The sequence below is a fragment of the Prionailurus viverrinus genome, chromosome B1, assembly GCF_022837055.1.
Source record: "Prionailurus viverrinus isolate Anna chromosome B1, UM_Priviv_1.0, whole genome shotgun sequence".
In the NCBI taxonomy this organism is placed as follows: domain Eukaryota; kingdom Metazoa; phylum Chordata; class Mammalia; order Carnivora; family Felidae; genus Prionailurus; species Prionailurus viverrinus.
In genome coordinates, this window is record NC_062564.1 from 96,212,380 (window position 1) to 96,227,965 (window position 15,586).

Sequence of the window (15,586 nt, forward strand, 5' to 3'; positions counted from 1 at the left end):
TTGCCCATTTCTTCACTGGATTATTTGGTTTGGGGGTGTTTATTTTGATAATTTATTTATACATTTTGAATACTAATCCTTTATCTGATGTGTCATTTGGAGATATCTTCTCCCATCCATCAGTTGCCATGTAGTTTAGAAAGAGTCAGCAGGGATAATCATTTTGAACTCTGCTGATGTTTTCTCTTCTTCCTTTGCCAGACAAGCCCTGGTTATCCCCAGTCCTTTCTGTACCTTCACCCATTCAACTTAAGGTGGCTGGAGGAAAACACACAGCCATGCTGGTGATCTCACTCTAAATTCATCATCAGGCACCTGGGTGGCCCAGTCAGTTAAGCGTCCAATTCTTGATATTGGCTCAGGTCGTGATCTCACCATTCGTGGGTTCTAGCCCCACATCAGGCTCTGCATTGACAGTGCAGAACCTGCTTAGGATTCTCTCTCTCCCACTCTCTCTCTGCACCTCCCCTGCCTGTGCTCGCTTGCGCTCTCGCTCTCTCTCTCTCTCTCTCTCTCTCTCACTCTCTCAAAATAAATAAATAAATAAACATTAAAGATATTAATTAATTATGGGAGCCTGAGTGGCTCAGTCGGTTAAGCGTCCGACTTCGGCTCAGGTCTTGATCTCCCAGCTTGTGAATTGGAGCCCCGTGTCGGGCTCTGTGCTAACAGCTCAGAGCCTGGAGCCTGTTTCAGATTCTGTGTCTCCCTCTCTCTCTGCCCCTCCCCTGCTCATGCTCTGTCTTAAGAATAAAGAAACATTAAAAATATATATATATATTAATTAATTTATCATCGCAAAAGGGGTCTTTAAGCTGCCAGGCAACCTCTATATATTCCACTCTTTTTGGTGACTATTTCATACCCTCATATCCTTCTTCAAATCTTTTATATCTCCTCCCCATAACCAGTTTCATTTGGTAACCTCAATTCCTATTTCACTGAGAAAAAAGAAGCAGTCAGAAGAGAACTTCTACTGCATTTATATTTCTCTGTGCATCTTTTCCCATACACCCTGCTGTAATGACATAAACTACCCCTGCTCCAATATAAGGTCAAATTCTTCATTTGTCCCATAGATTTCATCGCCACTTTGCTATACTGCCTCTTTGTTGAATTTTCAACTAAAAACAGTCTTTTTTGAAAACAATTTTCCATAAAAAAAAGAATACCTAATATAGCAACATGAAGTGGTTAACTGCCCTTAAGAGAGAAACAAATAGAAATAATTCATGGAATAAGCGATTTAAAACTAAACAACCAGTCTTCTAAGGAATATTGCTACTTAAATAAAATCTTTGTTTGTAAATTCTTTAGACTTTTCACCAGTGCTGGTGCACCATGGTCGGATATGCTCAGCAGATTACATTAGGTAATCAAGAAATTACGTTAGCTTAGTTAAACAGTTTGTGTCTTGACTCCAGTTGTACCTTGAATTCAGTAAATATAACTAGGATTCTTTTCAGTTTCAAAGCTTACCCTCTTCCCTGTCCAGGCTTAAAAACTAGGTTTTGGTAAACAACCTTCCAAACCCTAAGTAAGTTAAGGCTACCAAATTTCTAATAATTTAGTGATTTTTTTTTACCTCTTAGATAAAAGGAAAGAAAGGAAATAGAATTATTTCCTTCAAAATCAAGAGAATAATACCATCACTTGACACCAAAAATGGGTAAGATTATTGTTTTTCTTATGTAATATTTTTAAAAATAGCTTATAACATCAGTTTTAATCAGTGGTCAAATATTGCCCTGCCATTGGAGACACTACATTCTAGTTGGGGAGTCAGACTATAAATATCTATACTAATGGAAGTTTACTCTGCTACCAGGTTTTTAGCAATTTGATCTCTAGTTTTAGTCAATTAATTTTTTATTTCTTTTACCATTTCTATCAATTTGAATTTATATCAAACTCAGTTTGTATGTCATTACTAAGAACTTAAATTGTTCTCAAAGCTTCTTAAGTAATGTTTCAGAATTAATGTGAACTTTCCAAATCATCCATTCAGCACATAACTGAAGGCATTGTGTTCATTTTATTTCCAGTTTACATAGAATCTTAAGAGGACTGTGTATGGTTTCCCTGAGTGATCTCCATCTTTTATACATAACTCTTAATTTGACAGCCTTTTAGATATTGAAAAATATAAGCTTAGACCCATATATTTATCAGTGACCTTAAACAATGAACTAATGAAATACCAGTTTTTAGAGACCTCAAAAATTTTCTCCTAAACATGAGTGACGGACTTAAGATCTTAATGTAGGAGTCAGTTGCAGTATATAAAAAGCTAACACGCTAAATTCACATCCAAGTTCTGCCCCACAAATGTGTGATTATGCATAAACCAATTTTTCCAAGCCGCAATTTTATCATTGATAAGCATAAAAGCTATATTAGTTTGCTAAGGTTATTTCGGAAATAGTATAAATATCACAGTGTCAAACTATAAAACATCAAGCAAATGTATATTATTATTAGATTAGAAATATTTTATACTCAGATTTTTAGTTTTTTAAGTGCCTTAGTATCCCTGAATTGCCAGTCCTTGACTATCCTTGAGATATTTTCAACATCCTTTTCAATTTTTATCATGATCTTATCCTTTCAAGTTCAAATGGATATTGATTATTGTCACTACTTTTCCTTCTGCCATCCTAGTTCAGTGTAGCAGTTTTTAATAAACTTAACATAAATACATATGGAAAGAACCCTTCTTTGGATGTTCTTATTAAAGACAGGAACAAAAAAACAAACAAAAAACAGATTTTTTTCAGCCATCACCTCTCCTGCTTTTGTGACAATCTGGTCTTTGTCGCATGATTAGAGCACTGTTTTTAATAAATTTTATTTTTTATTTTTTTTTATGTAAAACTTTGTGGTTTTTTAATTGTTTAATTTTATTTAAATCCGAGTTTTAACATACAGTGTTATAATTTCAGGAGTAGAATTTAGTGATTCATCACTTATTTTTAATAAATGTTAAAAGCCCCATGGTCTTTGGCATTCTGGGTAGGTTGAATAGATTGAGAAAGATTACTTAGAAATAATCGTTATCGGGGCACCTGGGTGGCCCAGTTGATTGAGTGTCCGACTTCAGCTCAGGTCATGATCTCACATTCATGGGTTCAAGTTGCACATCGGGTTGTGTGCTGACAGCTCAGAGCCTGGAGCTTCTTTTGGATTCTGTGTCTCCCTCTCTCTTTGCCCCTCCCCTGATCATGCTCTGTCTCTCTCTCTCTCAAAAAATAAAATAAAACATTAAAAAAAGTAAATCAAAAATAAATAGGTTACATTTTTTACATGCTTTGAATTTTTAGTCATACTTCTTTAGATATCTTTTTAAAAAGGAATAATTATGCTTAAGTTAAATATTTCTAGGTTATATGATAATTTCTATAAAATTATAAAAATGTGGGGGCACCTGGGTGGCTCACTCAGTTAAGCGTCTGACTTTGGCTCAGGTCATGATCTCACAGCTCGTGAGTTCAAGCCCCACATCGGGCTCTGTGCTAACAGCTCAGAGCCTGGAGCCTGCTTCTGATTCTGTGTCTCCCTCTCTCTCTGCCCCTCATCCGCTCATGCTCTGTCTCTCCTTCAAAAATAAATAAATGTTTAAGACTTATAAAAATGTGAGAAAGCATTATATTCTAACAAGGTTTCATTGTATATATTTATCATTTTGCATAGGAAAATTGGGCTTTTATAGGATATAGTTAACTTTTGCTTGATATTCCTGTGTCAACTGTTTAAACAACAGTTGGAAATAGAAATTACATTGGGATATACTAAGAAAAACTTTATCCATGTCTCTCACTATGTCACTAAAATTGTACTTATATGCTCAGACATGTCAAAACTAAAATGTTAACTTTCAACATAGAAACATTTTCATGAGATTTTGCATTGATTATTTCCTTTCATGAAAAGATTTTATATTTAATAATGTTGAAAAACAGTATTTTTTTTTAGCACATAAGGAAGCAGCACAGCATTAGAGATAAGAGCACTAAGTCAAAGTACGTAAGACCTGAATTTGAATCCCACCCAGGCCCAGTCCTTCCCACTTATCTATAAACCCCATATGTTATTATAAGGATTTATATGGTAACAAATATAAGATGTTCACTCCATGCCTAGCACGTAGGAAAATCTTTAGGAAGCAAACAGTGAACAGTGGGTTTAGGGAATAGCCTTTATAAATGCTAAGACATTATTGTATTCAAAGTAAGCATGATATAATTCATGAGGTGTGTATGAGAAGCTCATGTATTCCACTTTTAATTTATGAAAACATTACTAGTTTTAGAAAGCACTAAATTTTAGGCAAGATTTATATATATAAATTATATCTGTCCTGTTAAAGGATATAAATAACACTGAGGAATATATATGAAATCAAGTCAAAAATTTTTCTGCAATAGAAATGTAGGTACTAAAATATTTTCACTGACATATCTCACCTATTGGTTATAACAGAGAATTATATTGACACCATAATAAATTTATAATTTTTGAAATAGAAAATTAAAATTTATGCTTATTCCAATGGAAAAAAATGTTACGAATGTGATGATCTTTACTGGACATATTTGCAGTAGCATCCATATTGGGCATTTAGCAAATTGATGTATGCTATGTTGTACCATTAGGGTACAAGGCTAACTTCTAGAAAGTATTTCTGTATCTTTGGGAAAAGATTCATTTGCTCTCCCTAGAAATGGTTTTGTTTTCAGAATGATTGAGTGATACAATCTAAGTCTTCAACCTATTAGGTCTTTTATAAATTCCAAAATAAACTACAGAGCAGTACTTAAAAAGCAGATAGCTCATTTGATGAATTTGACTCTCCCTATATAAGAGTTTCTCTGTACATGCTGTGACTTTATACATTCTACCATTCATACAAGAAGTGTTTAGCACTAGGTATCCAAAATGAACTCTTTCACATTAGGTCCAGCATCCTGCTTCCCAGTGTGCATTAAGCATCAAAGCTTTCTCTCTGAAAATAGGCCCCTTAAAAATTAGTGCTAGTCTGGACTCATCAAATCAAAAATACTTGGCTGTTTGCATCTGTCCTCTCTACTTTATAACAAATTCTTATAAATCGGCTGTCTTCTTGCTTATTATGTATCCACCTATTTACTACAGTTGCAAAAATATTAGAGAAAAACCAAATATCAGCATAGCCACAAAACCTTTAGGATGTTAGAGTCCTCTTTGGACTAACTGTGCTGCCTTTGGCAACCTTTGTTCCTTCTGATGACCGTTAAATATGATTATCAGGTAGCTATGATTTCTTAAGATCTTACCCATAAGTAAGTATAGTCATAATTAAATGTAACACAAAATAATTAAATAATTTTCCCATAGAAGGAAGTTTTTCATCTTAGTCTCAAAAAGCTGGTATGGGGTGCCTGCATGGCTCAGTCAGTTAAGTGTCCTAGTCTTGATTTCTGCTCAGGTCATGGTCTCACAATTTGTGGGTTCATGCCCCACATCAGGCTCTGTGATGACAGTGCAGAGCCTACTTAGGATTCTCTGTCTCCTTCTCTCTCTATCCCTCCCCCACTCACTATCTCTCTAAAAAATAAATAAATGAAGAAACATTTTTTTAAAACCTAGTATAAAAGCTTTTTAAAAATCTGAACTCCTCTGTGGTTTCTTTCAGTTTGAAGTTTCCTTTTATTTATAAAATTTCATTAATTCATCTATAATTATTCCTTCTTAATTACTCTTTTATCTTGAAATATATATAACATGGAATTTTGAGCTTCCAAGAGAAAATAATTTTAATAGTTATTATTATTGTATAACATTTGTAACTGTCATATATCTGTAGTAATCTTACTTGGATGGGACCCTGTTAGTTTTACAGATTAAATCAAAAACTTCTATAGGAAAAAAAATGAGATTTGCCCTATGAGGTATCAAAGTATGTAAAGCTGTATGGTAGTATTGGCATAGGGATAGATAATTTGAACAGAATACAGAAAAATAGAAACCATGTAAAATTAGAAATTTTGTTCATGAGAATATGCCATTTCAAATCAACGGTGAAAAGATGCTGTTGGAAAAATTTTAAATCATTTAGAATATTCCATATATAAGGTAAATTCCAGGTAGATTAACAAGCTAAGTAAAAAAGAAAGTATTGGAAGAAATAAGATTATTTTTAGTATCTTGGAATGGAAAAGTCTTTGTAATAAAAACACAAAACCCAGAATGCAAACAAGGAAAATATTGATTAACTGCTTTAACCATAAAAATTAAAATTCTGTATGAAGAAAGGTACTAAACAAAGATAAAAGACAAATGACAAAAGATAAAATAATGGATTAGTAGGCAAAATCCATCAAGAATTCCATAATTATGAAAAATATTAACAAGCTAATAGATGGAAAAGTATGTGAACTAGCAGCTCACAAAAGCAGAAATACAAAGCTCCTTTAAACATAACAAATCAGGTTCAACCACAGTATTCACTGAAGAAACGCAGATTTAAACAATAATTTTATTTTACCCAGAAAATAGAGAAAAATGTAAATGACAGTTATTACACAGTGTCTGCAAACACATGAATAAACAGGAATAGATATACAGTATTGGTGGGAGTGTAAATTGGCAAATCCTTTTTATAAAGTAATGTAGCAGTATCTAACAGATTAAACTATACATATCCTTTTGAAATTCCAAGTACAGGAATCTGTCCTAAAGAAATACTTGCATATATGTAAACATATGGTAACATATTTGTCCACCTGTCCAATCCTTCACATCTTAAATCACAGCTGTTAAGGCAGCCTCTTTCTCTCTGGTTTCTCTGTCTTCAGTTTTATTCTGCTCTATCCCATCTTTCATACTGCTGTCAGATTATTTTCCTGAAAAGCAAATATGATTCTGGCCCTGCCTACTTAAAGACTTCTCTTTTACTGTTGCCTATAGGTTTTTTATAGTCTTTTCTCCACCGTATTATCAGCAGTCTGCCTCTGTCCTTCACATTCCTTGTGTTCCAGCCACACTGAATTCCTACCTCAATAAAACAAGCATGCTCAGCCAGCCCTTTTTACAACTCCTAATCTGCACTCCACATACTCATCATGTATTTATTGAATTTATTGTTCTTTAAGTACTGATGGTACAGCAAAGCCCAAGGTCCCCCTGTTTTCTTTTGGGGTTTTTGAAGATAGCAGATTATTGATGGGAAGGTGGAATTGTTGAGTAAAAAAAATATGTATATGCTTAAAATCAAATAATCAAATAATCAAAGTATATATAGAAAATTAAAATAAGTCAATGTGCTAATGAATGGGTGGATCCCTGAGAATAGGATCCTGTGAGAAAATAAATCTTAAGATATAATGACAAAAAGTATTCTGTCATTGAAAATCAGCAGAAAGATCATCAAAGCAGACAGAACAGTTAGCGCAAAGACCCCAAGGCAGGAATATACTTGGTATGTTTGAAGTAAACAAAATAGTATGCAAAATAAAGGCAATAGTGACAGATGTGGGAAATGTATTATATTAAGTAATGCCAGGCACCACAGCAAACAAACTGACATCTCAGAGACTTAACAAAGGTTTATTTCTTGCTCACATTACACATCTGAGACAGTTTTACAAGAAGGCTCTGCTGGTAGAGATTCCACCATCTTGAACATATGGTTTCCTGAGATCACTGAAACAGGGAAAGAGAAGAATGGAAGAACAGTAACTCTTTACTAAGCTCTGAAGTGATATACACACATCATTTCCTTTTACTTTTATTGGCCAAACCAGTCATAGGGACCGAATCTAACTGTATAAGAGTCTAGGAAATGTATATGGAACAAGCGGAATGTTTGGTGAACACTGTCTCTGCTGCAGACAAGGACCTGATCTTACAGGTTAAAGAGTTTTAAGTGTGTGAGGCACCTGGGTGGCTCAGTCGATGGAGCATCTGACTTCGGCTCAGGTCACGATCTCACGGTTCAAGGGTTCGAGCCTCATGTCAGGCTCTGTGCTGACAACTCAGAGCCTGGAGCCTGCTTCGGATTCTGTGTCTCTTCTCCCTGCTTCTGCCCCACCCCAGCATGCACTTGCTCGCTCGCTCTCTCTCAAAAATATTTAAGAAAAAAAAAAAGAATTCTAAGTGTGAATGAAGGTCAGTGGTCAGTTTTGAAAAATGTTACCTGACCAGATTTCTTTTTTTTTAAGATTACTCTGGCTACTGGATAGAAAATGGAAATGACTAAAAAAGCTAGAGAAAAAATTTAAGGCTATTGCAAGATTCTTGTTAAGAGATAGTGGTGGCTTTAGGGCACCTGGCTGGTTCAGTCGGTAAAGTATGCAACTCTTGATCTCAGGGTTGTGAGTTCGAGCCCTACATTGGGTGCAGAGATTACTTAAAAAGCGAGAGAGATAATGGTGGCTTAGACTAAGAAGAAAGAGAAAGGTGAATTCATTGGGAGTTTTTATTTTTTTAAGAGGTAATAGAAGGTGCTGATGGATTGGTTATGAAATATGAAGAAAAAGATAAGAATCAAGGATGATTCTAGAGGTAGCTTGTACATGCAATTTCTTTGTAGGAATGTCCTTTCCCAATTCCCGACCTGAAAAATTTTTCTTCCTTCCAGACCCAACTCAAATGTCATTTTTTCTGTAGGACATTTCTAATTCCCCTGACAGATCAAGTCTTTCCTTTTTCTGTACTCCCATACTGTTTTTTTTCAAGTTTATTTATTTATTTTAGAGAGAGAGAGAGCAAGCACAAGTAGGGGAGGAACAGAGAGAGAGGGGAAGAGAGAGAGAATCTCAAGCAGGCTCTGTACTGTCAGCACAGAGACCAATGTGGGGCTCAAACCCACGAACTGTGAGATCATGACCTGAGCTGAAACCAAGAGTCAGATACTTAACCAACTGAATCACCCAGGCGTTCCCATACTGTTCTTCTTTATGACACTTCTTGAATTGTAGTATGACTGTCATTTACATGCATTTCTTCTGCAAGACCATGAGCTAACATCTTGCCTGGCCTATAGTCAGTCAATAAAATTGTATTGAATGAATGAATGAATATACAGTATATAATATTTTCATCAGAAAAATATTTTCTTTAGAAAATATTACATAATGTAAATAAGTTCATTCTATACAATTTTATTGATATATACACATATGTGTGTATACATATATATGAATATATGTGAATATGTATATATATATATATATATATATATATATATATATTACACAGTGTTTGAAGCCTAAGGAGTTTTCATCAGTCTTTAAAACATTATTCTTGGCTATATATCTGTAATGTTTGGCTGCTATAACTGCTTTTTTTTTTTTTTTAATAGAATGAGAGGCAGCTGCAGGTACTGGCAGATTACAAAATGCGTAATTACTAAAAGTAACTGAAGCATATTATAGTATAATTCAACAGAAAAAAAAAACATCTGGCACATGCTATGTTAATTTGTCATAAGAGAGTTTCAAAGAAAGCACTTGCTGCAGCTGGCAGATCCATCATTTTCCTGAAACGAATAGTACACCTTTTGTTTTTAATTCTCTCGTATAATATAGACTAGAGCCTTATGTGATTTAATCTTTAGTCATCACTAAAGGATTTCAGGCATTGAGGAAATTTCCCCTGTGCTGTATCAACTAAAATATACATGGCTTATTCTTATCTTAAAACTGTGCCTCAATAATAACAGAATGATCTGAGCAATTATAGTAATTGATTATAATGCCTAAGAAATTGGCCTAAATTTCAAGCTCCCATTTCATAAGGAACCATACTTCTCTCTTTTTTTTATTTAAAGCATTTATGGTGTTTTCAAAGAAACTCATGCATTGTAGGGAAAACTTTGCTGTTATCCTCATAAGCATACTTTTCAGTTATTATATATGCCAGTGATACTAAGAATTGAAGCACATTTTGAGTAGAAATTCTTCCTTTCAACATGTGCTAGGTAGGATATCCATTTCTATGACAGAAACAAACAGAAAAGCGTTAATTATTATAAAACAGGTTCTAGTGCCGACCTTTTTGAAATAATCTGTATTTCCAAATCTCTGCTGAGCATGTCCATAGGTACCTCAAACTCAATACATTTAAATATATTTCACTCCTAACCCAAGTTTTTATTTCATCCTGTATTTCCCATTCCATGACTGATAATATCTACCCATTTGCTCAAACAAAACGCCAGAAGTCATCCTGAACTTTTTCTCCTCGCACCCCTGAATCAATTATTACTAATTCTACTTCCTAAATATCTCCTGAATCTGTCCATTCCCGACTAATAGTTTAGGCTATCAACATTGCTCACCTGGATTACTGCTATAACCCTTCATTTACCACAGTCATGTCTCCTAACCTACTTTTTCTTGCTGTAATCAGCAGATTTTCTGATATTCAAATCCAGTCATGTGACATCTCTTCTTAAAGTACTTCAGTGCCTCCCCAGTGTATTAATAATAAAGTCTAAACTTACTGTCAAGACATAGAAGATCCTTTGCAATCTGTATTTCCTGTGTTTCCAGCTTTTCCTCTCTTACTCCCATTTCCACCTCCTAGTAACACTCTATGCCTTGCACACACGGAACTCCTTTCAGTTCCCTGAATTTATTATCCTTTCTTACTGCCTGGCCTTCACACATGGATTTGATTGTAACACTCTTCCTTTCCTTACTCTGCTTTTGTCCATCTAACTTCTGTTTCTCTTTCATACATCAGCTTAAAAGCCTACTTCCTCTGGAGAGACAGCTCTAATCCCCTAATCATCCCTACACATTCCCATAGCACTTTTTATAGCATTTACTACCTATATTATAAAGTAGGGGCTTTTCAGTATTTAGTAGTTTATAAATTTCACTATGGCAGTAACTGGATCTTGTTCCTCCTTGTCTCCCTAGCACTTAGCATAATATATGGAATGTGACAGGCATTAATTTCAGTATTTGTTGAATGAATGAACTTTATATTCCCTCTATCTTATCCTAAGTTCAGGACTTAAAATTAGATGTTGTGAAGAAAATTCACATAATACTTTGTAACTTTGAGTTCCTTATTCAAATAACTTCTTAAAATAAGCTTCCTGTGAATGATTTTTGTACATAAAGCTCTATCTCACACTCACTTCCCTAGTAGTAATCTCCCAAATTTAATATACCATTTGGTAGCTACTTTGAAAATGTAATCACTGAATTATCTAATTTGTTTTCTCGTGAGAGCAAATATATAGTGAAAACTTTGAAAAGGCAAAATACAGTGTATTAGAAATGTTATCATTGAATGTACTGGTTAACTGATTCTGTGGGGTTACCTAAAATTTGCCTAGGCTAAAAATCACCCTGTATGTTCAAGGCATTAATCTAAGCCTTGTGAATATAGTTCCTCTTTTAGAGCTTTCATTTTAATGAGAAGAGACAAATAGTCAAGAGGTAAGCCAACAAATAAGATAATTTTAGATGTTTTAAGTGGTATGAAGAAAACAGGTCAATATGATAGACAGTAACTGGGACGAGGCGGGACCTGAAAGGACTGCACAATTTTTTAAAAAGTGGTCGGAAAAGCTGGCATTTTAAACCAAGGCCTGAATTGTAGAAATAAACCAACTATACAAAAAATCCAGGAAAATATTCCAGGCAGAGGGAAGAATAGGAAGTACAAAGCTCCAGAATTAAGAGGAGTTGACCATGTAAATAAAGTATAGTCAACAAAAAGAGAAGCTATAACATTGAGGAACCGAGGCATGGATTAGATCATGAGAATCTTGTAGGGCGTTTTAAGTAAAATATTCTTACTTTAAGTAAAATATTTAAGACTATTTTAAGTTAAAAGAAATACAGGAGTGGGAAATCATTGGAGAATTTTAAACATCCTTAGATCTTTGAAAGAACACTTTAGCTATTGTGTAGAAAATACAGACGTGGCAAAAATTGAGTCAGGGAGACAAGATACTAGATTATTACAGAATTCCAGGCAATAGATAATAGTAGCTTAGAGCAGAGTGTTGTCAAATGGAAATGGAGAGAAGTGGACAGTTATAAAATCTATTAGGAAGGTAGGACAAAACTTATTTGTTAAGTCAAATATAGGTAATGAGGAAAAGGGAGGAGTCAAAGATGATGTCTTAGTGTAGACTTGAACATCTCAGTAGACGGTGAGGCCTTTTACTGGGAAGGAGAAAACTTGGGATGGTATAGATAAGAGGTAGTTTCCATTTTGGACAGATTACATATGAGGTGCTCACTAACATTCCTTTATGGTCATAGAATAGATGAGATCACTTAGGGGGATTGTACAGATAGGGAAGGAAAGAACCTGGGAGTATGACCAAGAGTGCTCTACTATATCTAAAGCTGGCCTGTCTGCTTTAACTTGTGGTATTTTTAGTTAACTGAATGAGATTTGAAACCGTAGGATGAATTTCCTTTTTTAGTAGTCAGGTCTTTTGAAGCCATACAAAAAGTTGAGATCACAATCTTTGTAATTACTAACCATTTTGCCACATACTTAGGATTAAATTTTTTTTTACAGAATCTTCATTTTGCCTTTTAGGTCTTGATACTATATAATGCCACAGATATGCTTTACTGATATCTTTTGTAATTGATTGGGCTTAAGATATGAGGCAGTGTGACTTAATTGAGAGAAGATTTTGATTAAAGACTGAGTGTGAACCCCGTGTTTTCATTGTCACTGCATGACCTTAGGAACATTAAATCATTTGAGTCTTAATTCCTTTACTTAGAAGATGAGAATAATAACTACTTTGCAAGCTTAGAGTAATAATAAAGTACTGTAGTAAAGTTAAGGTACAGTAGCAAACTCTCTTGGCTGATGTCCACTTAATCTTATAACAACATTAACCTGTGAACTAAATTTCTGTGCAAAGAATTCTGACCAGTGTCCAAAGCATTCTCCATGCCCTTGCTTTGACTTCACTCTAGTGTTATCTGTCACTTGCTTTACAAGTGTCCCTATGTTTGCTCCCAAACCAGGTTATGCCAGTTGTACTTGTATTAGAAATACATAATAAAACAGTGATACATGACTACAGAAAAAGTTATTATTTCTTTCAAAACTGAATTGTATACTTTGGAGAATTTGCTGTTGAAATACATTTGGACAAGCAACTCTAAAAGAATAGAGGGAATACTATAACGATTTAGAGAATTCTGTATTTGGATTGCTTGCCAAGTGCCTTTGAATGCTTGAACCACATTTATGAAGCCAGAAGTGGAAATAGTTATAGATGATACATTATAGATGTGGTTTTTGTAAGAAAGACATTCAACGTTGAAACACTCCAATCAGTGTGGTCATACTTTAAAACATAGAGATCTAAAAACAAAAACAAAAAAACAAAAAAACAAAACATTTTGTATATTCTAGACTAGAGGTCCAGACAAAATCCTTATCCTTCCTTGGGCCTCAGACCTCTTAAAAATTCAGGAAATCTATGGATCCTCTTCCCAGAAAAGATAAACACACAAGATCTTGCGGATAGTGTCAGGGTGCTTGTGAACGTACATATATATAGCCTGTCTGTGGACCACAGATGGAGAACCTTTGCCTTAGTTCCCACTTTATCAATGTTGATTATAATATTTTATGGAATATTTTGTGGAAAAGCACTGAATGTTTTCTTAATAGATACAGCATTTATTACTTTGCTAAATTATTTTGTAAGATTTTACTTACACAGAAGGCAGTAAATGAATTATATTTTACAGTGTATTTTCTAAATTACATTTTGTAGGCATGACTAGGATTTTCCGTCACATATTAATTATATAAGTGAACTGAAAGTAGTTAGGACACCAATGGGCTAAGCAGTTCCCAGTGTTATAAGGAATTCCTCATTCACATACTCTTACATTAAAATTGGCAGAAGATAGGGGCATCTGGGTGGCTCAGTCATTTGAGCGTCTGACTCTTGATTTCAGCTCAGGTCATGATCTGTGGGGTCAGGAGATCAAGTCCCACATCAGGTTCCACACTGAGCATGAGGCCTGCTTAAGATTCTCTCTGCCCCTCCCTCAAGCACACATGCACAGGCGCTCTCTCTAAAAAAAGAAAAAAAAATTGGTAGAGGACAATAATTTTACCTTAAATCTTGTAACATATTGTGTAATATACTAGAAATTATATAGAGAAATTGCGTACAACTTCATTTAAATTCTTTAATTAGCATAAAATATTCTTTAAGTGCCATAATGTCATACAGAAATGAAATGTCATCTGTCTCTTTACTTTCTGGCAGGCTACACTTAAATCATCCCTGATAGGTAGGAATGTTTCTGTTGTTAAAGATTTCCAATGAAGAGATTATATAGCTGTACTTGGTGAGTGTTTCAAGTGTAATACCACTGTGAAACTGTGAAGTCTTATTTTATGTTTATCCTAAATCACTAATGATATAGGGAACTTTCAATTATGTTCTCTAATGAAGAGAAAATTCTCATAGATAATACATTGAGTTAGATCATCCTCCCACATCTTTCCTTTATCCCTGCAGTGAAATATCCTGACAAAGAAATAAGGAGTTGCTGAAGACTGACAGGCAGACTCTAGGAGGTCTCAGGGGATAGAGTTGGCAAAACCACTTTTCTCTCCACCGTTTAATACCTTCTAAAATTTCAATCAGAAGTGAGATTGAAGGAAATGCATAACTGAAAAATAACCTTTTCTTAGGCACTTCGAATCCTTTGTTAGAAAGAACTAGAATATAAATAAATCTAAATAAATAAAAATAACCTTTATCTAAAAATATGTTTTGTGGTAGATTCTTCAGTAAATATTTGTTGAACAAATAAGGAATAAAATTTTCTAACTGCCAGGTTTTTTACAGAAATTTAGCCATAAATCACATTTTTATTGATACCCTGTATGTAAAGCACTGTGGTAAATACTATGGAAACTAAAAACAATCCCCTCTTTAAACATTTCCCATTATACTTGGGGAAGTGTGTGTGTATACATACATGTTATGTATGCTTACACATATAAATTATTTGCATAATAGAGAATTGCTAAATGTCTTGTAACATAAAAGAAGTATCAAATCTTTAATTTGAGAAGAGAACTGTCTGGATTAAAATGAACTGAAAAGGAAGTATAGAAAGAGAAGGGGGCAAAGGTGGAATCTTAAGAGTTTAAAGGGAAATCTAAAAAAAGGATACAGAAAATAACATAAACATGAGTCTAAAGGTGTTACATATATGGCTTGTATGTGAGACAGTGAGAACCTAACTGAAGTAGAAGATTCCTATTGGAGACAAGGTTGGAAAGATAGTATACAAAATTTTGGGGGATTTTGAATGCCACTCTCAGGAATTGGATTATTTTGTCCAATAGCAGAAAGCCACTGGAAGTTATTATTTAAGGAAGTAAATTATAAAAGTGACTTAGAGAAATACATTCATGATGTGCGGGTTAGACATGGAAAACCACTATATTGAGTGCTTTTTGTGCAATGTGATGTACTTTGCAAAATTTTTTCACTTGATATTGAGAAGCCTGAGCATTTGGCTTTTGTAATAAATCTAAAAATTAAGTTATAAGAACTTGAGTTGTGATGCTAAGGCTC

At 34.3% G+C, this 15,586-nt stretch overlaps 1 protein-coding gene across 7 annotated transcripts in view; it reads left to right on the forward strand.

Moving 5' to 3' along the window:
* The window catches only part of SCLT1 (sodium channel and clathrin linker 1), a 257,508-nt gene that overhangs the window by 203,709 nt on the left and 38,213 nt on the right, over positions 1 to 15,586 (forward strand). For 3 of the 7 annotated variants that reach the window (XM_047855219.1, XM_047855218.1, XM_047855221.1), the window contains one exon: positions 1,593 to 1,669. The exons of the other annotated variants lie outside the window; for them this stretch is intronic. Coding sequence is in view for 1 of the 3 variants with exons in the window: in XM_047855221.1 (XP_047711177.1) it covers positions 1,593 to 1,596 (4 nt within the window). In the remaining 2 variants the exon portion in view is untranslated. The remainder of the gene's footprint in view (positions 1 to 1,592; positions 1,670 to 15,586) is intronic. 7 annotated transcript variants of the gene reach the window in all.